This window comes from Oreochromis aureus, linkage group 19 (genome assembly GCF_013358895.1).
Source record: "Oreochromis aureus strain Israel breed Guangdong linkage group 19, ZZ_aureus, whole genome shotgun sequence".
In the NCBI taxonomy this organism is placed as follows: domain Eukaryota; kingdom Metazoa; phylum Chordata; class Actinopteri; order Cichliformes; family Cichlidae; genus Oreochromis; species Oreochromis aureus.
Genome location: NC_052960.1, coordinates 2760146 through 2787956, shown reverse-complemented (window position 1 = coordinate 2787956; position 27811 = coordinate 2760146). Strand labels below are relative to the sequence as shown.

Genomic DNA, 27811 nt, shown 5'->3' with positions numbered 1-27811 from the left:
CTGCCATGTTCTGCTGGTGACAGTCTGCTCAAAGAGGAATATTAAAAACTACAATGCCTTCACTGAGAAAAACTGCACATGGTGCTATACATTTAGTTTTCTGAGCTAAAATTAAACAACAGTCACTTGTGAGATTTTATTATTTTGCCACATTTTCCAGTTATACTACAAACACATCTTACCCAAATATTAGCCCACAGAACGCAACAGAAAATGTTTTGAACAAAAAAATATTTTAATTGCAGCCATCTTCCTTTTGTATGACGAGTCTTTCTCGAGCTGACAAATTCACAGCACTCTCTTTGTCCCTTTAAGCGCCGTCTCCCCAGAGACTAAGCAATACACACTGGAAGGAATAAAAGTGGCCTGAATGTGGAGCTGCCATGTTCTCCTCGTCTAAATCACCCTGAAAACACTCTGATGATACTTTCAGTCCCACAGGATGAGGTGTTATGTGAGATGGATAAGAAGTAAGAACTGGGACATAAAGAGATGCTTTCTCTTAAAAAGCTTCTGTGGGAACGAACTAGCCCGCTTTCTTCATCCTCCCCAAAACACATGACTTGCTGGTAGCTGTTGCATCCCAGGAAATGGTTTTGGGGCTGAGCCAAAGCCTGTGTGGATACTGTGTGTGAGTCCCAGTATTTCCTGTATACCAAATTGCCGTGTGCATGCGGGGGAAATGCTTTAAAAATGCATGGTTATGCCAGGTGGAAATGTCAAAGCTAAGAGCAGACTGTTGTCTCCCTGTGCTAACAGAAGCTATTAGTCCCCTTCTCTTGGTGTCCATGCTTTTTATTTTTTCAGCGGGGTTGCAGAGGACTCTCTGCCACGCCACTCGGTGCGTCCATAAATGCAGGCGATGATGCTGTGTTGCTTTTTCTGGCAACGTGCTTCAGTCTGAGCTCCTCTCTGAACTCGTAGGCGAGGAGAGCGGGCTCGTGCTCGCAGAGATGAGCGTAGGCATCCGCTAACGCCCTGAACTGGGGTATGGTGAGTTCTGTGGGGCGCAGGATGGGGTCCACGTCTGCCTTCTGCATCATCTCCTGTGTCAGCTCAACACGACACGCCTCAGGGAACAACTTCCTGTGGGGAAAAAGCGACGACACGAGAGTACAGATTCCTGCACTTAGTCTGCTTTGATATCTTAACGATCATGCAAGTTTAATGGCATCAGAAAGTTCAAACAGAAAGAAATTATCCCTCAGCAATTATTTCAGATTGGTGAAGTTAATTGAAATCACACAAAGTCCTCATGAATTGTTAATTTATTCCACAGCCACACTGCAAAGTCCAGGGCTGCCATTAAACTCACACAAACTTTTTAAAACAGAAACGGAGCAGCTGTGATTTCAATTGCTAATTTTTATTTATTTTGCCGTGTCCCACCCTGAAAGCTCTCCCTGCCTCAGATGTTCCCGTGGACTCGTTCGCTGCAGGTTAGCGAGCGACAGCCAGCTCCACACACTCTGCAGATGCTTTTTAGGTGCTCGAGCGCTGGTGCCGCTGCCACCGACCCGCGGCAGTTACATAAAATATGCTTCCTCGTTTTCCTATGCCACCTCAGTGACTCATAATTGCTGCTCTCTTTCAAACAGCCAGCGCTCTTTTGTTATCCGGGCCTACATACACTTCCCTAACAGGCACGGGGGCGATGGGCAGCCTGCACACGCATGTGGGTGTCTGGCTTTGTTACTAGCTGCTCTGAACAGAGCTCTGAAGTTACTCGAATGTTCAGATTTGGTTAGAGAAACGCTCAAAAGCTTTCTGAATGATAAATATGAAAAATATATAAAGCCAGTCTAATTAACGATGAGATGAAGACGCTGCCGTCAGACATGAAAAATGTAGAGAGAGAATAACTGATGAGAATGACACACGGATTAAAAAGTAAAAGAGGGAAAGAGCGGATCGAGGCCCTACAAGCTTCATTAGGTTAACGTGTACTTACTCGACTCCTTTATGGCAGTGCTTTCTACGGAATTGGAAAACGTTCCTGACGACTTTCTCCACCAGCTGAAAGGGCTGCTGGATCTGGGGCTGAACCAAGGGGGTGAAGTGAACTACTCCCACGTCAACCTACAGCGAGAGGAAATCCAGACAGCGGGGGGTTAGCACAGACCTTAAAACTAGATTGCAGAGAGTGTGCTCATGGGAATGTGGTGAAAAGAAAGTGGCAAAAAAAAGAGCAGTCAGGTGTGATAAGAAGGGGAATGCAAAGTGTGCCAAAAAAAACAAGCTTTCCTGACAAATGGCACGAAAGACACAAAGCTGAACAAAGAGAGCAAAAGAGGGAAAGGGATCAACACTCCGGGATAAAAGAAATGAGGGAAGGCAGAAAATAAGATGACGCAGCACGGCTGGCTGGCGAGCTAGTTCCAGTTGCCACAGTAACACCTGTGCAATGGACCATAGAAACTGAGTCTCTGTTGTTGCATCACCACCGAGTTCCTTAATACCTACAAGCCTGACTCACCGTAGAGCGCAACTTTTTATCCCACTATCCGCCTCTACCATTTCCACTGAGGGCCAACCATATATAGATGCAGTGATGCATGCGGCAGGCAGCCATGGATGATTCAGTGGGCACTAAATCTCATATACCTGCTTTCAGCTCACTTAAGAAGGTCCCAGAAAAGTACCCCAGGGTTCGGTGGAGCCCAGGCAGGTGGAGATTTCTGTGTGCAGTTTGCATGTTCCCGGGTACTCCAGCTTCCTCCCACACTCCAAATACATGCACTTAGTGGGGATAGGTTAATTGATCAGTCTAAATTGCCCATAGGTGAGAATGTGGGAGTGAATGTGAGCGCGAATGGTTGTCTGTCTCTGTGTGTTAGCCCTGCGACACACTGGCGACCTGTCCAGGATGTACCCCGCCTCTCGCCCTGTGACAGCTGGGATAGGTTCCAGCGCCCCCCACGACCCTGAAAAGAATAAGTGGAAGCGAATGGACGGATCTATAAAATCTAAAAATCTGCAACCTCCCAGCACACCGCAGATGCAGGTGTTCAGCCTATCCTCACCCGACTCCCTCAGGTGCGTACAGCTGACGCACTTTTTTATTTTTATGTCAGCTGAAGTCTTTACAGTGTTACCACAAACCCCCTTTAGGTAGCCCCTGTTCGGGAACCTGAAGAGAACCCCAGTTAAGGACTGGTGGTGGGACTCGGCTCCAGTTCCACTCTGGCAGCCTCCTCCTGATCCTTCCTGTGTCAGCTCTAAGCTAACATGACACACTGATGAAGTAATCGTGTCAGAGCCAGCAGACTGTATCTTTCTCACTCTCACATCTTTTACTTTCAAGCACCTATACGTACACACGTTCTATTCTAGCACTTCACTTGTTCTCCTGTGAAGCATCCTCTAACTCTCTTTATCTCCTCAAAGTCATGATGAGATCAAAAGAACCAAAATACATTAAAAAGACTATTTCTGAATCTCCAGATCTTTGCTTTAGCAGCGCAAAGAAGGACATCGTTGTTCAAGCGCATTTCACATGATGCTGCCAGTTCTGTAAGTTATAGCTAAAGGAGCTGCTGCACAATCAGGGTGATACTGCACTGCGTGGGGACCTAAAGCTCAGGCAGACCACGGGCAGCAGAGCACAACAGCTGCCTGTCAGTCTTTCCATAGTCGGTAATAGCCTCACTTCCCTCAGGAGGGAGCACTGAGTGGGACTGGTCGAGCACATCGAAAAGGGGAGCTACACAGACACACATCCAGAGTGCTATTTTTAATAATAACACATTTTGTAGTCCTTAAGTGCTTTTATCTGTAATTTCACATGACTTTTTATTCAGGTATACGCTGGGAAGAACCGCAGAGATGGCAAAAGCTGCAAAACGAGCAAAGCGTGCTGGTGCATGACTGGCAATGTTAATTTAAAGATTCAAGGCAATACAAACATGTGAACAACACATACCCTAAGGATAAGCGCCCCCTTCTCACGCTAAACGGGGGTAAAATAAAATGACATCTAATTCAACTCAGTTCAAAGTCTTCCTGTGGTGACGACGTGCCCCGCGGAGCTCCTCGTGCACCCATGCGGCTTGTATTTCTGGATTGTGTGATTCACTCTCCTTCTCAGCTGCTTCGTGCTGTCCGGGAGTCGCGGCTGGTGTTGATAATTAGGGGAAGAAAGCTTAAGTGGTCCAAGGGTACCAAAGGTTTACAAATAAGCCGTTTAGATTTGTTTTTTTTCTTTAAAAACAGATGTAGTGTTCAGGAGCGCTTGTAAACCACAGCTCTATCTCATATCAGATCTATAGATCCCTGTGTAGTCCAGAGATGCCTGGTTGCTGCTGAGCATCCTGCCAAACAGGCTTTTAATGGGACAGCAGCAGTGGAGACTCTTTGTCTCACCAGCCCTGAAGGCTGTGTGCTATAACATTATGAGAATGCTTCAAACTGGATGAAGCATAAGGAGGAGGGACAAAGGATGTAGCGAGTATTCACCCCCCCCCGAAGTAACTTTAATCTTAAATCATTTTCAGAATGAGTCTATCATTTACACAGAGAATATTTTACAATCAAAGCCCACGAGCCGTCCCGGGCACCCAGCGGTGTGGCTGCGGTATTTTGTCTGCATCATGAAAAGCGCCGTCTCCACCTGTCATGTCGAAAGAAATTCGGTCAGGACTTTATATCTGGAATTTGGAAAAACACTTTGGTGCTTTGGTGACGCTAGATCAGACCACCAGGAAGAAGCAATAAAAAGGAATGTCTTTAATTTCACTCTCTGCTGGAATAATTAGGCCATTTATATTCCGCACTTCATGATTTAAGAGAGGAGCAAGGGAAAAGTCGATATTGGGACTATACAGGCAGCAGCATTTCAGCCATCAGCTTGTCCAAGTCACTTTGCCCGTTTGATTTATGTATGGCCTTGCTACATGACTTCACTAGGTAGCACCACTGTAATATATCCCACTCCCTGCCATTAATCCTTCCCCTCGATAACCCCAACATGCAAGGAAACTCCATCTTAAATCACGCGCCGTCACCTGGCTCCTGTGCTGAGGCGCTGTGAACATGCCTTCACCCACCACAATGCTCTCTGCGAAGCTCCTGCAAGGCCTCGCAGATCCCAGACTTACCGACCCCCTCTGAGCCCATTATCCCTCACCCTGTGCTGTACAAAGGCGGCAGTGGGGATCACCTGTGCAGAGCACACAGGCTGGTCAGACTGTGGGAGTCATTTTATTTAGGAGAAGAAAAAAAATAAACAAGCAACTCATTAGCACTAATTTGAGCTGTTATGCAAGGATCTATAGTCCAGCTCATGAACATTCCTCTCACTCTCACTTAATTCAGATAACTTGATTACGTTTGGAAAACAAAGACTTCAAACATTTACACCAACTCTGAACCTGCTTCTTGTTCCAAATATGGCAACTCAAATAATCCGATCAACCAACAATGGCGCCTTTGAAGCGTACAGCGATAGCCTCGGTTCAAGTGTTCTGAACAGTCACATGTCTGCTTTCGTCCTCAACTTCAGACCTTTTCTGACCCAATAATCAGACATCTGCATGAAAAGATTTGCACTTTACTATATTTCATGTGTTCGACCTTCGGAAAGCAGCAGGGAACTCTATTACACTTTACAGCTTCCTTCTCCTGCTCTCCGTTTTCCCCATTTCCATCTCCGATGTGTCTTTCTTGGTGACTTTACCCAATTGCGTGTGAGCAGTAATTTGTCATGTCCCCCTAAGCGTAACCAAGATGAGATGGCAGGGGCCCTGGGGCTCCAGCCACTACACTACCTGAACCTCCGACACTTACATAATGGCAGGTTCGCAGAAAGAGCAGGGGGATGGAAGAAAGCTATATACAGCCAGGGAATACACGAGACAAAAGCTCACGGAGATCCTGCAACCGAAGAGGGAAGAGCTGCATTAATCATGACAATACCTTGGGAAGACAACCTCCATTACATCAGAGGAGGCAGACAGCCTCTCGGAGAGGAGAAGGCAGCAGTCAATGCCACTGAATATACCAGGCTCATATTGCTTGAGGGGTTTAAGAAGGAAGGGCTTAGGGCTTCCTGTGCAGGCAGCCCAGCATACTTCCCATGAAATTGGCCCTTGGCATGCACACAGGACATTCGAGACACTCCAGCCTAGCCTCTGACAAGATCAGCTCCTTGGAGAGAAACTTTCGTCATAGAAAAGCTTGAACTTTGCCCAAAAATGTGAAATTTACTGTGCCAGTAAATGATGATAGCATGGGAAAAAGAAGTTCTGACGGGACATTAAAAGCCTCACACACGTCAGTCCAGGCTCGGCTACTTGCTTCACGGAGTAGCCCGAAGAGAGTCTTTAATATGCTGGTAATTTTACAAAATGTCAGAAGTATTTTGTCTGAGACGGGTTTGCACATATGATGTAGGGTGAAACTGGACTTGGGCCCTGCTCTGCAACAAGATTGCAGTGACAGCAACATCACAGCTATCACAAGACACCTTGCATCGGAACTGTGAACAAATCGCTGTTGCAAGGCGATGAGCCTGGAAACCAATTACGCAAGAGTGGACATTAAAGGGGAAAAAACGTAAAGTGAACGATAAAAACCCCTCGTGCGGGCAAAAAGGAGCACGGCTGGGCCGGCAGCCCCTCACAGCTACGCTGCAGAAACGCTGCTCTGCTGTAAGGTGATAAAATAAAAAGGGACCACGCTTATAATAGCCCACAAAATCTTCACACATCACAGCGTCACATCTGCACCCACCGGGTATTTGTTGACTGCATTTTGCTCTTCTCCCCTTCCATCCATTCCCTCTATAATCTATTTATTTATTTATCTAGCTTCTAACAGAACAACAGCAGCATCAGCACTTAAGATCTCATCAGTTACCAGGAGACAGGTCACACACGCCATATTGCAGTGTGCCTGTAGAAAACTGGAAAATTTCTCATCTCGCTGCAGGTGCGTCCCACAAGGAATTCTAAGAATGTAGCGCCGAAGGTCGACACCGGCATCACACTGGAGCTAATGTTGTGTGCACCATCCCCACATCTCATTTTAAGACAAAGGTCTCTGAGGGGTAGTTTACAGGAAAAACAGTGGAGGCTGGAGAGAGAGCATTGGGTAGAAATAAACAACCGGATCAATAGCTAAACAAATCAATTGCTACCAAACCATCTCCACGTAATGACTACGCATCACCGTCTCCAATCCCTGGCCTCTGTACTGCAGTTGGAAGACGGGCAAAACTATTTCCCACAGCCGGATGTTTTTGTGCCTTTGCAGCAAAATAAAAGCAACACACATCTGCATTTACAAGGATATCAGGATATCGGCTCTATTAAACCCTGCCTGATTTTCTTCCTCTCTCGCTCTTTTGTCCTCTTTGTCATTCATGAATCAAGGCCGTCCTAGCCACTCCCCCTGTTGTTCTATGTCCTCTACAGAGAAGGGAGGAAAGACGGGTAAAGACAGGGGAGCAGCTGTGAATTTTAGCATCCTGCTGACTGATGCTGATGAAGATGACGCTCCGGGGAGGGTCAGTTTTGGCATGGCGGGATACACATGCTCCTCTGGCCTCTGGACTTAGAAAAACAAAGCCTCACAATACCAAAGCCTGACCAGCTCATCTGGCCACAATCATAGCAGCTATTTCTTCTGCCTTAATTAGAGTACCCTTCCCCATGGTACCGTCAAGCTATGATTGGAAATCTTATCTAGCCCTCTCAGCCATTACTTAGGCATACATTTTAACAACAGCAGCACTGAATTATGATTAACTAGGAAGCTCAGTGCAACAATGGGATGAATATCATTTTATTTTGTTAGTTAGCAGCATTTTCCCCCATCATGGGGGGATTTCTGGTATCCTTTAATAAATGCTTTAGCCACGAGCCACAAATTTTTTTCTAACTGGTCTTTTTTGGTCTTTAATTTAATCCTGCATGACACAAAAGTAAATAAAATACATAAATAAATAAACAAATAGCACTCTGTAACAACATGGACTACTGTAATAAGTTCTAAAATATTAACACAAAAACAAATTCACAAAAATAACGAATAAATAAATAACCAGATAAAATCTCCTGATGTTTGGACAGTTTTATTTCACTCAAGCTCTCCCTAAGAGACAAAAGTCATTTTTTGTATATAAACCTAAGACATGTAAATATATAACCTAAATATATATGAATAGTCACGTAATTGTTTTGTGAAATTAATGATAAATAATGCAGAAAATACTGAAAATGCCGTGAAATCAGTAATTAAAGGAGTTTGGTTCGAGTCAAACGGCATAAGTAGTTCCGGTCCTGTTCTGGCTGCTTGGAGGTGGAGGAGGTGACGGTAGTACAGTAGCGGTGCGGAGCTGCGAGGTTTGAGCCCTCTTTGAAGTTGGGAGGCAGAGACCGCTCTGCTCCAGCGCGCGAGCCCACGCACGCGCAGACACACAAACCGGAGAGGAGCGGGCGACAAAGAGAGAGAGCTCGAGAGAGAGAGAGCGAGAGCGAGCGAGCTCCGATTATTCCTCCGGGCTCCGGCCGAGCCTGTGTGGTCTCTCCGCTCTGTTGCTAAGGAAATGGATGGCTCGAACGGCTCCGCGGTCCGGGATGAATCGTGCTCCTCGCCCCCTCAGCAGCCTGCCGTGTTTACCGGAATCACTGCGAACACCGTGACGCGCCAGCTCTGCACCAGCCGGGGTAAGAGATCACTCCCACAGCGCTCCTTTCTTTCAGACTGGACCGGGAAACAAAACGGAAACAAGTGGCCCGCGTTTACTGTTCATTACAAGCTGGAACGAGGCGTTTGATTGAATGAGAAAAACCGTTATGTCAGGAGGTCCGACCAAAAAATGTAAAGAAAAAAATAAATAAATAAATAGTAATATAGGAAAAAAGCTTTATTCTCAAAGTTTATTTCTGCGACTGAGTAAATAATAACTGGTGTTCCAGCTGTAGATGAGGCTGTGCAAGTCTTTAAAGGCTAGTCTCAGTTTGTTAGGTAAACAGCGCTGAAATCAAAGTGGTAGAAAATACAGTCGACTGTGTGAGTGGAGTGAAGGCACTGCAGCTCAGAGTCCACATACTGTGACTACTGAGCATGGCAAATACCTCAAACACAAACTCATCTTCCTCACAGACAGTGGCTCTGTAAAGGCAGAGGAGTAGAGCACACATGCACAATGACCAGCGGTGTTTTGCTTACCTACAGTGAGCCTGAGCCAGCTCTTAGCGCCAGTGCTTGATGCTGTCCTTTGTTTCCAGCCAAAAAAAAAAAAAAAAAGAAGTCTGCGCTTGTGTGAGGTGAATGAGATGTGAATTTCTCATTTCCGTCTCTCTACTCCAGCCCAGTGGAGCTGCAGCTGAGGAGCTGAGGAACTGGGGGATTCTGACTGGCAGCTGGTGCACCACCAAAGGAGGGGAGGGAGGGAGGCGGCGGGGGTCCACGAGCAGCGGTGCCGGAGCGGGGTGAATGCTGCCTGGAGAGGACAACGGCTGAGGCGGCAGCGGCGTCGACTTGAAAAGCAGCATGGCATCCACGGGCATGCAAATATTTGGATTTGTCCTGGCTCTGCTGGGCATCATGGGCGCCATGGTGGCCACTCTGCTGCCTAACTGGAAGGTGAGCGCAGATGTGGGCTCCAACATCATCACAGCTATCTCCCAGATGCAGGGACTGTGGATGGACTGCACATGGTACAGCACAGGCATGTTTAGTTGCACACTTAAGTATTCAGTGCTTTCACTACCCGCGTACTTGCAGACTGCTCGCACCACTATGGTGCTGTGCTGCGTACTGGCAGCCATGGGCCTTTGCCTCGCCTCCCTGGGACTAAAATGCACGCGCTGGGGAGGTGGACGGCGCTCCAAGCGACACGCTGCCATCGCCAGTGGCGGCTGCTTCGTCGCTGCAGGCTTTTTGTGTCTGGTGCCTGCGTCTTGGTTTACCAACGAGGTCATCACCAACTTCCTGGATTCCAGCGTTCCCGAGAGCAATAAGTTTGAGCCTGGAGGTGCCGTGTACGTTGCCTTTGTTTCCGCAGGTTTCCTCTTTGTGGGGGGGTCCATTTTCTGTATGTCCTGCTCGGGAAAGAGACACGGACCCCAGGATCTGGTCCTGCTGCCCCCCCCTGACAAATTGCTTCTCCAGCAGCAGCAACAACAGCTGCTCCAGCAGCAGCAGGAGCTCCAGCACCAGTACTGCTCTCTCTCCCCATTAGACAATAAGACGGGCTACAGCCTGCAGGACTACGTGTAATAACGCAGTGCTGTGCACGGCAAAGGGACACGAGCCTGAGGGGAAACATCACGGCTTATTCTACGCACTAGGATTTACTCAAGGATGGAATTGGAGGAAAAAAAGAGAGGAGGGCAACAACTTTGAAATCATATTTTTCCTTCTGCTCCATCTTCTTTTTTTCTGTTTTGCAAGCACAAGCAGTGGAGGTATTCCCTGAGCAGCGCCTTGGAACAAACGGCGTGAATGTGCAAGGAGCCAGGATACCAGGATAAGGTGCTGCAGAACTGACGGAAGCTGCTAACCAAACGCAGACATCCTTCATCAGTAAATCACACAGAGCTCCCTGCGGAATGAATTAAGCAAATAAGGAAGCCTTGAGTGGAGTTTTTTTTTTTTCCCTCGCCAAAGGTTTAAATTGAAGGAAAAAAACAAACAATCATTTAGCTGCTATTTACAATCGTTCAGTCCTTCCTCTCATTTGACAAAACAGGCAATATAAAGCCCAAGAGCAGTAGGTGGAAACCCTCACATAGCAAGCCATTGTAGTTTATCGTATGCTTGTCCACTAGAATGCAACATGGAATTAACTAATGAAATAAATGGTCATATTTTTGTTAGCTACTAGAATGACGTTGATATTTTGCCTCTAAAGCATGCCGTGTGGAGCCTGTGTACAAATACAGCGGAATGCCTGGTAGAAGACTGAGACATAGCCACACAATGCCTGTGCCTGAAAAGCTGTAGAAACATTATCCTGCTGTAACTGTTCAAAGAGGACTGTCAGGAGGAGTAGATGTGGGCTGCTGGGCTGGATTTAAGAGAGAAAATGCAGGCAAACAGATGCCTGCGTCTCTCTCTGCAGGTGGAAATATGAGAGAGATGGAGAGAAATTGAAAAGAGCGTGATCCAATACTTCAGCAGCAGAGTGGACCATCTCATATTTCCATCCAAACAAAAACAGTCTGCCTGTAAGTAGCAGCTACCCATCTCGATCCATCCCAGACGCTCACGCCCACACATTTACACATGCGCTTGTGCGTCTTCTCGTATGCAGTAAACACTCCGACACGCCGGCTTTTTGCATGTGCTTTTCTCTCCTGTCACCCACCTCCACACTGCCATGGAAACCGAATTCAAGCATTGTCTGGGGGTATGTGCGTGTCAATCAGTCAAGTTGTTTTATTTTGGGTGGGTGGGTGGGCATCTTTTTCTCTCGCCATGGCATGCCATAAGCTTTCATCAGAGCCTCTGCTCACACTACTTTCACTAATCCCCTTTATTAACCAGTGACATGAAGCAGAAGCACTGGTCAGGGGGGTTTTGGAAAATGGCTCTTCTTTGCAACACACCCCTATATGGTGTCTGTGCCGTGCAGGCGGTCTCACATGGATGAACAGATGTTTAATGGTGCAGTGGCACAGAGGAAAAAACAGCAGATAAGAGGAGGATTCCTGAGTCACGGCCGACCGGGTAGCCGCGTGGCAAGAGGCTAAAAATGATTTGAGTCATTCTCCATATGCGACTTGTTTTTCAAGTACGTCAGCAATGCGCATACACTACCAGCCTGCACCTGCAGAAGGGTCTCAGTGTCTTAAATTTCATCCACCAGACTATCCTCGTTTACCTACCAGTCGCCCTCGTCTTTTTTTACTCCATCTCCCCGTCCTGCTTGTGTCAGGATTTGATTCCTGACAAGAGAACACTGATGCATGTTGAAAGCATGTCCTTCTGACACGCACACACACACGCACTCGTGTCAGTTTCGCAGCTACGCTTTCACAGTTACCGTGTGCTCTATTTTCTGAGGTAAGAAAATGGGAGGAATATTGTTTTTGTGCTTGAGACAGGCCTTGGCAGTGATGTATAGAACTGCACATTCTCTCCTTCTCTCTCATAAGAATGCAGCTTCCTGGGGGAGAGCAGATGGCTAAGCCCAGCTCGCCACCTGCAGGCTGCTGCCGGCACACCACGGGATTCGCTGTGGGAGCTGCCGCCGACCCCGGCGGCCCCGTGGGGGTTGTTTTTTTTGCCCCGCCCCGGCTTAGCCTTCTTGCCCAACTCAGACTGCTCCCAAAGGAACTGGCCTCCTGACAACGACTCACTGCCCAGGCACCATTACCAATGCAATAAACAAAGTAAAGAATGTGCCAAGTCATCAAGTAATACTGACACGTTATGTGTTTTGAGAATGTGCCAAATGGTCTCATGATGACACGTTTTAATAATATCTGAAGTTCTTTTTGTTTATTTTTTTAACGACTTGTTTGTACATGAATTATACATTAGCAAATGTTTTATGGATTTGTGATTCGTTCTGCCAGACTAAGTCCGAATCAGCTGGATGCTTGTGTACAGTCCGGTGCGGCTTTCGAGGGTTATTTTAAATCCTCTTTATTCCTCATTTCCCAAAGCACAGCGAGAAGAGACAGGAGGAAGACACGAGTGAAAAATGAATAACGCTTGTTTCAGGAATTCCGGTTTACTGCAGGTCTGTGACAACTGTACACAAGTGTCTAGATTTTTAATACATTTAGGGTTGTTTTTTCCTTTCTACCGAAGGATCAGGATTCCTTCACATTGGTTCAGTATAAGATACACCACGCTCATATCATATCTTCTTTATAAGAAGACTACTCAGTGCACCTTTACTTTATTTGACAGCAGTTCGGTTCAAACGGCTGAGCATTCAAGGCTCTCTGGACCAGGACAAGTACATCACACAACTGGCACTCTGGAAAAAAAGGGAAAGTCTTTCGGTCTGATATGATTATGCAGAGAAAAAATTAGCTAGAAATTTCTCTTTTTTGTGGCTGTGCAGCTTGATCATCAGCACGCGATTTCATTAGCTTCTAAATGGCCAGAGTGCAAAGTGACTAGGTCCTAAAAAGAGTTAAGCTCTCCTGCGTATCCTGTACCAACACGTTGATTTATGGTTTTGATAACTGCAGCTTATTTTTGTGGATGCTTTAGCACTTCTTACTTTGCCAGAGCATATTTGTGATGATGAACAGTTCACAAGTTCTGATACAGTTGTCTCAATGTGCTTGTGCAAGTAGTTCTATTTTTTACCAATAAAACTATTTTGTGAAAGCAGCGCGCCTGCTGTATGTTGTGTGCTTTTATGTGTGTGGCTGATGGGGACGGCGATAGCATTCATCTTCCTGCCAAATGTACAGATTGCTGGATGGTACAGGCTGCTCAGCGTGCAGGAGGGAAGGCAGGCTGCTCGTATGCAGCACCCACCAGTACAGCAGTGCGAGTCCAACAACAAGAATACAAAAATAAAAAGGATTCTCTGAAAATGCTCTTAAAGAAAGGGTTTTATAAAGCTGCTCCCAATCTCCTCCAGTTATTTCTTAGTGATAACATAAGCTAATACACGAAGGAAGCAATAACAACACTTGTGGGAGTTCAAGGGAATGCGAGTTATCAGAGTTGGCTGGTTTATCTGGCACAAAACGACGAGTTTAACAACATGTAAACCGGCTTCTGCCGACTGGTGGAAAGAACATGTTTTGCCGCCTCTCTTTTTGGTATTTTATCACATTTTTGCTAGAAACAAGGATCCTTAGACTAACTGATCAATCAGATTAACTGAAAATGGACTAGTTTATTCCTCAACTGCAGACCACACTTTGTCCCAGTTCTTTAATAATTAAACAGTGCTATGAAATGGTATTTACCCCGTGTCTCATTTCTTAGTTTGTTGGAGATTTGTCACATTTACACGTTTCAGATTAAAAAAAAATGTTAAAAATGTAATTTCCCTTTAACCTAATAACTGGTTGTGCCATCTTCAATGATAACCGGCAACGAGCCTTTCACATCACTGTGGAGGAATTTGCAGAATTGTTTGAATTCAGCTACACTGGAGGATTTTCCAGCATGAACTTCCCGTTTCAGGTCATGCCAAAGCGTCTTAACTGGATTTGAACCCAGACTGTGATTACTTCACTCCAAAATGTTCATTTTGTTGTTTCTGGGCCGTTCGGATGTGAGTCAGACTGAGACAAGTGAGGCCTGCAGCTCTTTAAGTGCTGTTTGGGTTGTTCTGTGCAGTCCTGGACGGGTCGTCGAGGCGCTCGTTCAGTAACTTTGGTAGGCCGCTCACTCCCGGGAAGGTTCAGCTCTGTTCCAAGGTTTCTCCACATGTGGATAATCCCTCTCACTGTGGTTCATCCCAAAGCTTTAGAAATGGATCTGTAACCCTTTCCAGACTGACAGATGACAGTGACCTCGTCTCTCACTTGTTTCTCTTTTAGCCTGACTCATGCCACATGTTACTCAGCAGGTTTGGCAGTAATCAGGCCTGAAACTGAAGCTTTCTGTGGTTAATTCATGATTTAACAAGGTACCGTAGCAGCTAGGTCTGAATAGCTTTTTCCCTTCATAAAACAAACAAACTCCGTGATCTTTGTCTAATATTAAAATGTGTTTGATGATCCAAAATATGCAAGTCTGCAAAGAAACTAAGAAATCAAGTTCACTTTTCAGGGCACTGTATTTATTTATACAGTGCCATTTATTTATAATATTAATAGTAATAACTGAGAAATCTGTAAGGAGCTTATTTACACTAAAGCCAAAATTGTTGCACACATGCAAACTGTACCAACTGTTGCTGTGAAAATGTCTGAGACTTTGTGCGAGTTTGGTGCAGATCCCAATCCTGCACAGCACGTTCCCTCACGTTCACGCTGGTGTCATATTTAGCCTATACACTTCAGATGTGGTGGTTATTAAATTAGAATCTGGGCTCTCATTACAGCTGATTGGAGTCTCATCAACAGTGGGTGAGTGAGAATATGCTTTCCTGAAACAAACATGGATTATTCAAGCCTCTCTCTCTCGCTCCGTCTCATTCTTTCGCTGCGTTTGGTTATGCAATACGAGTGCAGATCAAATAACTACTCCTCTCGTGGGGGAACGCTAATAAGATCTGCTCCTCTGTGTATTTAACCTACATTTTTCATCAAAGGCTTTCACCCCGAGTTGCTGCTACGACAGATCTGGAGTGTGAGCTTTAAATGAGGGGAGGTGAGCACTTGTCAGTTGCAGGCAGGGGTTAATCACGCGCTTTTCTTTCAACTCCTCTGCCATGGCGAGCTCACGTTTTTTTTGTTGACCTTCCTGGTCAGCAAATTGTCTTTCCAGAGATCACCAAACAGGAAAAAAAAGGAGGAGGAGGAGGAGTGGAAGGTAATAAGATGAACAAAAGACTTGATGCGGTCCACGCTTCATGCCGTCGGAGCAGGTTAGGGAAATGCCACGCCATTGCTCAAAATACAGCATGCAGCCAAATTGCTCCAACGTGTCACAACACTTAAAGTGCTGCTCTCTGATTTGGACAGCAGTTATGCTCATGAAGGTTCATACTGGAAATATAATGCGGTCATCAGCGCTGAGGGAGGATGACCTTCCTTTGTCGCTCTCCTCCAGTCCCCGCGCACATGTGAGGCCGGGAAATAACGGCAACGACCTTGGCTGCTCGGTAAATTGCTGACAGAGGCAGTAAAAGCTATGAAGATGACAAAAGGGAAGCTTGTAGGAAAACAATACGCTGTGACAGTTCAAAGGAGGCCCTTTAATATTTTAGCTTTGGAGCGCGCAGACCGACGCGTGCCTGGGAGGATTCGCTGAAGGTGAGGCAGGCTAAACGCTTCAAGGGTGCTGAAGGTTTTTTATTTTTAGGTAATCTATATTTCTTCTGATTAAAATGACGATTACTGTAGACAGACAACAAGGAAAGAAAGAAAATGAAGCTCCTTTAAGCATAAGATACAGTGCTGGACCAGGGTTACACAAAACACACAGATCAATGCAGAGGAGGAGTAATCACGTCACCAGTGAAACTAGTTAATATAACCAGTAAGTTTTTACCTGGAACTTTAAAATTGGGATCCATCCCACACCTTCAGTCGCCATAAAAAGCCTCAAATTAAGTCACAAACCGCCGCGTCTGACGTTGAAATTGGAGTGCTCAAGTAAGCCTTCAACTTAATAGCTTATAGATTGATGCCTCCCATCGCGGTGAGGCTTCCCCCCCATGATAAGTGTATTGTAATTCGATTTTTCTCATTTGTAGCTGAACTTTCTTTCCTTGGAGGACAGCCAGGGTTTTAAAAACACCTGCACCCCCTCCCCTGCCTGCTCACTAACCAAACAGAGCTGAATTTGCTAAACTCTGACTCGCTGACTCCGAGCGAGCTCGGCACAGTTACTTGTTAGGAGGAGGCGGTGGCTCTCTGGAGATGTTCTTAAGCTAGCTCTGCCAACCTTGGCGTTTTGTTTAAGGTGAGCGGAAACGGAGGAGGAGGAGAAGGAAGAGGCAGGGGAGTATTTTTAGCTTTTCTTTACCTTGGGTCCGTGATGTATTGAGACCAAGCCTTCGGGCATTTTCCGGGCTGGCACGAGTCATTGAAATAACTTTCCCTGATACTCTTGATACCGCGTTTGACCCCGTTTACGGGATAGGAATAGGCTTAGATGAATTGTGAGAGTGGAGGATGTGTGGCGGGAGGTGAGAAAGCAGCACAGCCCCTCTGAGGAGATTCACTCTTGCTGTAGAGACGGGCAGCGAGGCCACATTACATCACAGAGAAGATATTCATCACCACGGTGGTCCGAGGGGGGTCATGCTCCCCAGTGAAACATCTGTTTCAATTCAGAGGATAAAATTAATTCTAAAAATGAGAAAAATCCCCCAAACTCGGAGCTGTGGAGGAGTACACTGTACAGTACCTTTAATTCAAGTCCAATTGCTCTCTGACAACTGCCAGCTACAACCAAAGTTCAATGCGGCATTAACAAATTTAATTTAGCCTCTGCTCATCTGGCCTGTGCTCTTGGTAGACTATTGTGTACAAGGCGAACATCTGTAGGGCGCTCCTCCTGTGAGGCTCGGTTAGCTGGTGGGTGACGGCCATTACTCAGAGCAGGGCTGATGACCGGCCCAGACAACCATCTGTTTGGAGGTACGCCTCGCTCTCCTCTCAGATCCATCTCTGTCATGAATCTGTCTTCCGGTGCTCTGTGGGCCTTGTTTCATTTAACAAATCTCATATTCAGACGATAATCTGCTCTCCATCCCTGCTTCCATTTATTCTGCTTTTCATCACCAATATTTCTTCTCTATTTTTGCGTCATCACCCACCCTTATTCCCTTATTTTTCAGCTCATTTTCTTTTAGTCATTCCATTTCCTGTTATGCCGTACCCCATGCCTCAATTTCATTCTCACCTTATTCAGCGAATACCACAGTTGTTAGCACAACGCGGAGCCCACGAGGAGCTCTACAGAGGACACAGCAGGTTGTTCGCGACAGAGCAGCTACTGCACGACTTACAGACCCGCCTGCGATGGAAAAAGGTTGATTTTAATCACATTGTACCCAGATAGGGGAGAGGAAAGGGGACGAGAGATGAGCGAGTCAACGCGTGCTCTTTTCTCTTTCCTGTAAGGAGGCAGTGAGGATGCAGATGCTTGATGTCAGCGTGCACTCAGAAACCCCTTGACCCCTGACCAGAATATGAATTAGAGATGCGTATGAAGGTTTTCTCAGGGAGCCTTCAGATACGCGAATAGCTGTGAACCCCAGAAGCAATGCAAGCATCACTCAGTCTGTCCATCTATGTGAGAATTAACAGGAGGAGAGTGACTAATAAGGAAGAGAAGGCAGGTGTGATCTGCAGTGGGACGGACCTAGGGCACCCTGAGCCTGGGGGAACACCATCAAAGCAGCCAATCGCCACTCTCAAAACCCTTCAAGGACAATCTCAGTCACTCAATGTGACACAGTGGAGGCGAGAGGGACAAGACTGGCAAATTAAACAGCGGGGATAAGAGCCTATCTGCCCACCCCGCGTCAATACCGTCCCCCGCAGCCGCTGATGTAAAATGGATTCAACATTTCCTTTCTCATTATCCCACCAGCCTGCAATACTCGGGCTCCTCTACGTTCAAATCAGCCGGCCAATCAACCCACACTCCCCTCCCCCCTCCGCCTTGAAGTGATGCTATTTTCTCATCGTGGTTATTTGGAAAGGTTCACTGCTTTTTCAGCGGCTCTTTGGGACTCGCTTTATTTGATCTCACAATATTAAACCACTTCACATGTTTTGTTTTTTATACACTTCACTAATTGCCATGTGTGCACAGCACCTGCTACTGTGTAGTTTTTTTTTTTTACTGTCCTGTACAAAGCATTAGCATCGCTGCAGAATAATCCCAACAGTGATTGGCACACACGTTTGGAAAAAGGCTCACGCAACGTGAACAAAGCAAGAAAGATACAGAGACACAGAGAGACAGACCTTGGGTCCTTGGCAGTCTAACAGCACCAGTATAATTAATTCCTCTCTACAAAGGGGGTATTTAGCCATCACCATCTTCATAAGGAGCACTGTGAGCAGTGTACAGTATTAACACTCTGCACAGCAACCATAACAATTTACGCACGCAGCATATGTTATGAGACATTTTTCTTCCTGTATATTAAACATCTACAATATCTCGGTTACTTCTCCTGTTTAGCAGGAAATCTGTCAAAATTCCCGTGTGTGCCAACCTCAGTCGGTCCCACTCCTCTCAGCCTCTGATGTCCTGTAAATCACGGAAGGACATTTTTACTGTTCATGCTTTTCTGCGTAATTACTCTGGTGTGCACCAGTAAACAAAGCAGAGCCACTGAGCTTTTTATGAATTATACTACATGACATACTAGTAAAAAAATGCCCTGCACAATGCAGAGGGCACGATAGACTTCATCTACTCTGTGTGCTCTTGTTCCTGGTCTTTTATAGGACACCAGCAGCAGGAGGGCTGCTCATCAAACAGCCATCATCTCTCCTAATGACACCAATTCGACCAAGAGCCCATTAAAACATTTAGTAGGAATAGATGGCCCGTGTGGGCACGTGGGAGGCGCGGACTCATCTGCACGCATGTGTAGCATGAAGCTTCCCCTGTTCAAATGTATTCATACCACATGAGCATATTACATCAAAAGATAAAGCCTGCTAAAGCCCATTAAGCTCCACTTTGACATACACACAAAAATAAAATGCTCGAGAGAAACAAATGCACAGAAAGGCAGCTGAGTGCGATGAAATAATCATTGGAATCCATCTCTTCTAAGAGAATGAGCAATCAGCACTGGTCCCATTCACTCGGCTGCATTTTACTCCACACAGGAGATTAAATATTTACCATCAGTGGGTCTCCTAAAGAGCCAGGACATCTTCGAGGGACCAGCGGTCCATCTCTGACATCCACCTAACACCTATCCTTTAATCCTGGGAAAGAAAAAAACTGCTTCATTTGTACAAACGATGCAAGCGAGTTTTCTGAAACACTTGAATGTGTGCGATTTTAAAATAAACTCCAGCTGCGTATTAGCCAGCATTGATCCTTTGTTTTTTTTAAATGCATCACCTCTGTTTCTACGTTAAACACTCAAGCTGAAGACGAAATACACGTTACGCCAAAGTGACGATCTTGCTTTCGCCCCTGATGCTCGCACACGGGTGGAAAGATGCAGAAAGAGAAACTGGGCCTAAAAAAGAACAAGGCCCTCATTACAAGGCACAGTGTGATCGTGCCACATCTCAAATACCCACCAGGCATCATTACAAGCTAAAAAAGGGTCCAAAGACAGAAGTGAGACAACACTGATTCAACACAGTCTTAATGAAGCCTTAAAGCAAGAAGAAAGAGTGGAGGGATGAGCCAGGGTGACATGATGAGGGGCTCTGACCGGAGCGTGGCACTGTGAGGTCCCGCTGTGACATCATGGAAGCTGGAACGTCACTTGTTCACTGATACTGAAGAATAATATCAACATTATTATATACTTTACTGTTTCTCTCATTTTGTTCTGAAAGAAGAAATCTTTTCCCAGCATCGCCCCCGAGGGTGTGCATGTGGGGATCTGAATGCTCGCTATAGCTTTCCCCAATAAACCGTAACCATCAGCACAAACTTTAACAGCACCTTGAAACAAACCTAAAATATTCCACTACAGTTTGAAGCAGAGCCTAATCCGAATGGCTGGTAAACAAACTGGACGAGGAACAAAGTCAGGAATCAGATGCCATGTGCTTTGCCAAACGCCTTTTTATCCAGCTCTAAAATAATTCAACTTCAGCAGCACACTGATGAGGTTTTTTTCAGTGTCACAAAGTCAAATATTAGTTAAACACTACCTCTGGTTTGGGGACGAAGGCCCGTCCGGGGATGGTGAAGCAGTTGTGGACAGTGCAGAGATACTGAGCCATGATGGAAAGACGACTCCTCTGTTTGCTGCCTGTGCTGGCCGTCAACCTCTGGATGGAAAAAACAACTGCTGAAAGTTACTGAAGCATATTAAACGTGTCCTAAGGAAGATTTCTGCATCACAGACAGAGAAGAATTAAGCAAACATCAATAAAGCCTGTTGGCCTGAATCATGAAAGGCCCATCCCAAATCTATCCATCTCAGCTGCAAAGTATTTTTAATTATGAATCAATATTAAATCACAACAATAAAATAAGAATGAAATGAATAAAAATGTCTACAGAGTAACGATTGCTCAGGAAATCTCCAAACACAGGCAGAGTTCACCCACCTCTGCCACCTCTTTCTGGAAAGTGAGCGTGAGTCGGGTGCGTCCAAACGTGAAGGGCCCCGTTCTGTTCGCTACGTTTTCCAGCCACTTGATGATCAGGGGGGTGGAGACGCTGAATGGGAGATTTCCTATGATGTGAAGGTTTGGAGGGTCTGTGAAGACACACACACACACAGACACACACACGTTTTAGTCACACATATTTCCTTCAGTTTGAGTACCGTAACAGCTTACGTACGTTCATCCTCTTACCTCCCTCCCATGGCTTAGAGATATTTGTTGGGAATCCTCGATCCAGTCTGTAGGTGAGTATGTCACCGTGGACGATCCTCAGCCTGCCCGGTGCTGCCTCAGACAACAGCTGTGAAAATGGAAAAAATAAACAAGTAAGAATCATTTTAAAGAGAATAAAAGGACTCTGCAAGCAGCCACAGCTGCAAAGAGAGAGAGCCGGCTCCTGCAGGTGAGGTCGTCTGAGCCGTTTGTGCCGAGTGACCTCGTTCAGCCAGCCTGGATCCGGCCGTTCTGCTCACCTTCAGTCCGGGGATGAAGCGTGTGTCTTTCTCCACCACAAGCAGGTCTGCGGCCCCAGCATTCAGGATGGAGCGGGTGAGGCCCCCGGGACCCGGACCCACCTCACACACGTGGGCATCTCTCAAGCTGCCCGCCTGGCGCACTATTTTGTCTGAGAATACAGAGAGGGAGCACTCAATATTCATTTATAGTAATTTCCTGGGATACATTCTCAATTCGTGCAGCCTATAAATTATAAGATGTTCTCCAATCAAATGTTTTCATCAGAGAGTCGGGCGTCCAAATTGAGATTAATAGAGTGTGATGTTGCAATATCTGCTCTCCTCTGTGTGATGAAGATGAAAAGCATTAATCTAACAGTCACCTTGTCCAAGGACGAGAGAGCAGATCAGAGCTGCACTGCATCGCTGATAATTGTGTTAAGGCTCAGCTCTCAAGGGCTGCAACAATTGAGCTGGTCCATTCGCATTAGCAGGAGATCTACATAACCTCACCTACAAAGAAATGCTGTCGGTTTCGATGCCTTCAAACAAGGCGGTGCAGCACCGTGCAATCAAGTGCACTGATGTAACACGCTACTGTACCCTGAGAAGGACCTCAAGGGTCTTGGTACACTGCAGACGGGGCAAAAGAAGGAGGAAGAATGAAAGAAAGAAAGGGAAAAAAAAGCAGGACGACTAACCTGTGAGCCTCAGGTCCAGCAGAAAGTTCTGGGACAGCTGTTTCTCTGCTCGCAAGTTGTACAGCTTTATGAGCTCACCTACAGTCGGCAGGGGAGGCAGGCGGAAGGACGCCAGCTTCCCCGAGGCAGCCATCACTGGGGAGAAGGCTGTGAGAAACAAAGGCAGAAAGCTGTGAGACTAACTGTGACTGATGAGCCTCTTCAGCAGCAAAGCAAAACACAATCTCGCAGTATTAATACGAAATTCCTGTGTTACAGCAGCTACAATAAAAAAAACAAAACAAACATAAAACAACTGAGTAGCAGAACAACAAGTGGAACGGTGAGTAACTCATTAAAATATGATAAAACTAATATATTAATAGGGTCAAGACCAATCTGGAACAATAAAATAAGAACTAAATGTAAAAAAAGTAACAAATTAAAACAAGTGAAAATCAACACAGCAAAAAAAATTAATTATTTTTTTATTGCCTCTCTACAACACCGCAGGGAATTTTAAATCAAGCAATCAAGATGTGATTGAAGTGCACACTTTTAGCTTTAGTTTAAGAGGTTTAACAGAAGCATTAAATGTTCAGGAATTACAGAACTCTTTATACACAGAGGCTCAGCTCAACTGGACCATGGACTTATAAACTGCTTCATGACCAGGTGAGACCTGTTTCTTCACAGTTTCGTGGCATATGAAGCAGATAAAAGACTAGGAGCTGAGTCCATGTACTGAACTTGTATTTGGTACTTTTTCACTGGAACTCTGAATATGAAGTCCAAAGAGATGTTGATGCAAGTGAAGGAGGCAATCGCTAGGCTGAAAAACCCACATAAACCTATCAGAGAGCAAAAAAACCCAAACCAAACAAAACCCGGTATATCCGTAAAAATCAATGCACTGACCAGCTCAGCCAACCTAAAGGACCTCCTGAGCTACAGCAAACTGGGGTGGGGGGTGCTAACCACTGGTTACACTCAAGAACACGAACATCAGATTAGATTTTTTCAAAAAGTGATCTAGAAGTACACTCTTTGGACAGATGATACAAAGACTGAATTTTACTAGAATGATGGAGAAGGAAATAGCAGCTCATTGTCAGACACGGGGGATGAGCATGTACGGCAGGTCACTCGTGTTCAGTGATGATCTGACTGCTGACAGAAGCAGCAGAATGAACCGTGAAGTGTTCAAGGCTATACTCTCTGCTCAGATTCAGACAGATGCTGCAGAGCTGATCAGACAGAGCTCCACAGGGCAGGTGGATAATAGCCAAAAGCAGACTGTAAAGTTTCTCAAGGCAACGAAATGGGATATTCTACAATGAGTAAGCCAGTCACTTGATCTCAACCCAAGAGAGCAGCTTATCAGTCACTGAATACAAAACTAAAAGGCAGAGAGACCAACAGACAGGCAGCAGCTGAAGGCAGCTGCACTAAAGGCCTGCAGAGGATCTCAAGCAGGAAACACAGCACCTGGTGATGTCCATGATGTCTAGCCTCCAGCACTCTGAAGCACTAAAATTCACCCTTAAACTTATTTTAGTTTGTCCATTTACTTTAGATCGTCTGAAAATGGGGGACTATGTATAAAAAGCCCTTGAATTAAAGCTGAAATCCTGCACTTCAACCACACCGTGATATTTTCATTCTTAAAATCCACTGTGCTGGTGGAACAGAGACAAAACTACAGAAACTGTCCAAAAACCTATGGGAGCAGGTTGTTTCTCCGTGTCTCGTGCGCCTCCTTGTGGCCTTAGAATAGAAAACTAAAAGAAAACACACGCAGGCAGAACCAGCGTGACTGTATTTCACTCCACGTTATGAAAACACGTTCACTGTGACGGCCAACGTCACGTAAATCCACGACTTAGGAGGATAAACTGGAGCTGAATAACTGCACTAATTAACTCAGCTCTGAAGCTGACTTTGCTGTGACACTCTCAACACAGCAGCTAACATTTGCAGCTAATGTTAGCTTGTTGTCTAAAATGCAGCTCGCAGAGCTCGTGGAAAAGCCGCCAATTTACACGGAACACGTGACAGTTTCCCCCAAAAATCGAGATAAAAATAACAATGACACACAACGAGTACACGAGACTGAAAACACACAGCAGTTTACCCACGTTTGACACCGGCGGTGCTCCCTTCCTTGAATTTCCTTATTCGTCATCGTATTGACGACCAGATATCCAATAAACTTCGTCGAACACCGGTATCACCCAATCAAATTAAAGTAGGCGGGGCTCTACTGTGCCCTTGACAGGGCGGTTGTTGTTGATGAATGACGCCTCTTCGCCAGGAGAGGGAGACATTTCCGCGCACACAGTGGCACCTGGTGGTTCATATAGTCCTAATTTTACACCATTTCTTCTCTTAATAAGAACTGACAGAGAAACTATACACACATAAAACCCTAAAAATCCAGATTTAGCTTTTAAAAGTGCAAAAGATGGGAGAGTCATTCTTAACTTGTTGAATCCTTTCCACGTTAACTGATGGGCAGGCTATATGCTTCTATTAGAGCTCTGTAGGATATTTATTCATTGTCTGAGTATTTTGTGACACTGAGTGATGCCCAGCTGTTGTCTGGAATGAACCCTGTGGCCCTGCAGTCTCCCTCCTCTGTTCATGAGACATGCTGGCTCATGGGCATCTGAGCCTCATATGGAAATACCCTTCCCCGCCAGAAAGTCTGGCAGATGACTGGCAGTCCTGACTCCTGCTGGGGCTGACCTTGAGAAAGAAAACCAGCGGCGGTGTTGGTGGGTAAGAGTCATGCTGCGTTTGCTGCTATGGAAACTACTTTTAACTGGATTGTGCCGGAAAATATCAATTACTTTTTTTAATCGTTTGTGTGAGCTGGACTCAAACTTTATTGAATATTGTTACGGTCTGGGAGCAGGAGGGTGTGTGAGAGAGAATCACCTCCTCAATGCAGCTCTATAGTGTGTGATCAGGAAACACGGGAAATGAAACATAAGTAATTAACATTTCTGAGCGGGTAACTCATCACCAGAATGGGAACACGAGAAGAAAAACAAAGGCAGAAATACTTAACAGCATATAATTTCCCAGCCAATTTAGGCTTTAGACACAGGCTCACATCAATAAACACAAAAACCACAAGAGATGTACAGCAATAACTTCTGTTATGATGATAATTCACAGTTGAGTCAGTATTATTCCCCTATATTTATCTGGATGTGTTACGGGTGATGTAACAAGTTCAGCAGGGTTAAAAGCCCAAAAAGTGAAACCAGATGCACGCTATTATGAATACGCTGTTTATCATGGCAACACTGGATTCCACTGAGTGCTACAGTCTTACTATTACTTTTTAAATTTAAATTAAAGAGCAGCTTTGGTCTGAGACTGCATGAATGCCAGTTTTTGGCAAAGGTGACGCCTGTGACTGATTTTCTGTTTATGTTGTTTCGTTTTTACTGAGCTGAAATTTGGTGTCAAACACGATCTCGGTCCAAGCTTACAGTAAACCACATTCAAATGGCTCTAGAAGTCTTTTGATGTGTAGTTTGACTCAAACAGCAGCGTGATGTCATTTTCATTGTTCTTATGAAAGAAAAATTATGTTACATTTATCATTTTTAGGCCACGTCACAGTTTCTGTGTTTGGAAGCGAAAAATACAAACAGACTTTACACAGACAGACCAAACATCGGCCGTACTGGAATTCCTGTGATACAGCACCACATGAAAGAAGTAGCTGTACTTCAGCAGAGGAATTCCTGTGGTGATGAATGTGATCCTGGGATACATGTGTTGCGGTATTTTTGTGGTATCCTGAGATGTGCTGGCCCTTTCTGGATAATTTACCATAAGATGTTTGGTGAGCAGTCTTACTGTAAAAAGGTTTCCTATGTGAATTCAAATACTAAACGCTTGCTTGTCATTGCAGGGAAATTAATCTGATTGTATATCCTTTAACAAATAGCTGAGGTTTGTCTTTGATTGGTGGCAGTGATGCTGAAGGGTAAAGCAGCTATTTTGGAAGGTAAATGTATTTGCTTTCTTGTTACATGTACCTACAGCTAAATACCTGTTAGCTTAGAGACAAAGGGGACTCAGCTGGTCTGTCAGACATATTTAGTTTAATCATTTCAAAAACTCGAGGATGAAGAATCTGTTATGTTATGAAGGGTTATGTTTTAAACTTTTCAGCAAGTAGCAGCTAACAAAGATTGTCTTCCTAAACCAAACCAATAAAATTGAATAAAATGAAGATAACACTCAAAGTTAGTTAAACTTCAGGGATGTCAATCTGTTCAGTTAGGAAGCAGAAACCTTCATGTGCTTTGGTGTAAATGAAAGTGGCAACAGGTGCACTGAAGAGGCAGCAACAAGACAACCTGCAGAAAGGGAGTGATTTGGCAGCTGGAGGCCACAGACCATAGGAAGGACCACAGAGGGCTGCACGGGGCTGTAGAAGGCCATCAACCCGGCAGCATGACTGCTATCTGCTCTTTTGTGTGAGGAGAAACTGGAGGCACTGCCAGAACCCCATGGAATTACCTCTCCGTACATCCATCTGTGTTGTTGTAAGATTTGTTGTGTCTCACAGCACAGTCACAATATTGTGAAGGATATCAGGAAGAGAGCTGGACAGGGCCGTAGAAGGCCAATAACACGATTTTTAATACGACTTTCTCTGTTTTCTCAGTTTAGCCTAATCTCACTTTGCTTGGACAGTTCATCAGCATCTTTCAGCGAGGCCAAACCTAAAAATGACCCGGGAGAGCCGAGGTGACGCCTGAGCAGAAGAAGCAGAAGTGAAGAGAGACTCGCTAATGCTGGTGGAGTGATTTGAAGACAGCCGTGACCGTTGGATGGGAGCACTTTCAATTCTTAAGCACTGAAAGACCGGCGTGAAAAATGGAGATATGAAAGACTTACATAATAGAGTCTGGTATGTAACATCATACAGTGCAGATGTCATGTTATCTTCTCTGCTTACGTTTCCCTCGATTAAACCTCAAACCAAGACTTTTGCTTCCACCTGGGTCATGAAGCTGACATCTTATAGCAAAATTTTATCACCCATCTTGTATTTATCAGACGTGAGTGCGATTCGCTCTGATCACATCGTACAGGAATGGCAACTACTTCCACCATCCCACATGTTTCATAACAACCACAGCCCAAAGCGCCCTGACGGGCCCACCGTCCTCTGGGCATTCTGTGTACAGATTGAAATCATAACAAACCTCTTCCTCACAGAATCCCACCACATGACTTCATTCTGGGTGTGGGAATTATGGCATCCAATCAAAATAACCTTCTCATGACCTCAGTTTGGCTAGAGCTTCTTCTCCGATACCACATGGAGAGGAATGACTTCATATGTGAGGAGGAAGAGGCCTGTCAAACAAATGGGCTTTGTTTTTCTTTGCGCTCATTCATGCTGATTGTCACAAACAAGGATGAGAAAAAGTTAAAAGCTTTGGGTTAGCTGCAGAGCGCGTGCACGTTAAGGTGATTTTGCATCTTGAGATAGGCTGCCTGGAGAAATCATTCATGCCAACAGAAGTAAAGGAATCTGAAGAAGCAGAGAAGTGTATGCATGGGTTTATGTCCACTGCAGCAAGGTTTCACTTTATGGAACAAAACATAACATCAGCACCACGCCCAGATAATCCAGCAACTGCTACTCCTGAACGCAACTGCTCTGACAAACAGGGAGTGAATGCATCAGTGTCCATCTGACATAACTGCTCAGGGAGTACGTGAGTCTGTTCGCCGCTGCCTCTATTGTTTGTTTTGGTTTCCACAGAGA

The 27811-nt window shown here is 45.4% G+C and overlaps 2 protein-coding genes across 3 annotated transcripts; one reads left to right on the top strand and one right to left on the bottom strand.

Annotated features, from left to right (window-relative positions):
• Window positions 1-214: 214 nt before the first annotated feature.
• Window positions 215-24180, bottom strand: tfb1m (transcription factor B1, mitochondrial). 2 transcript variants are annotated; one of them, XM_031752968.2, is made up of 8 exons: window positions 24144-24180; window positions 22027-22173; window positions 21344-21495; window positions 21063-21171; window positions 20811-20962; window positions 20409-20528; window positions 1952-2079; window positions 215-1086 (listed from the first exon to the last, which is right to left on the bottom strand). In XM_031752968.2, exons 2-8 carry the CDS (start codon window positions 22157-22159, stop codon window positions 804-806), a joined length of 1077 nt encoding a protein of 358 aa, XP_031608828.1. In that variant the 5' UTR covers window positions 22160-22173; window positions 24144-24180; the 3' UTR covers window positions 215-803. The 2 variants fall into 2 exon arrangements, with proteins under 2 accessions (XP_031608828.1, XP_031608829.1); XM_031752969.2 differs by having other exon boundaries at window positions 24140-24173.
• Window positions 8075-13299, top strand: LOC116330597 (claudin-20). Its single transcript, XM_031752971.2, has 2 exons — window positions 8075-8666; window positions 9313-13299. The coding sequence occupies exon 2, from the start codon at window positions 9496-9498 to the stop codon at window positions 10222-10224; it is 729 nt and encodes a 242-aa protein (XP_031608831.1). The 5' UTR covers window positions 8075-8666; window positions 9313-9495; the 3' UTR covers window positions 10225-13299.
• Window positions 24181-27811: the final 3631 nt, after the last annotated feature.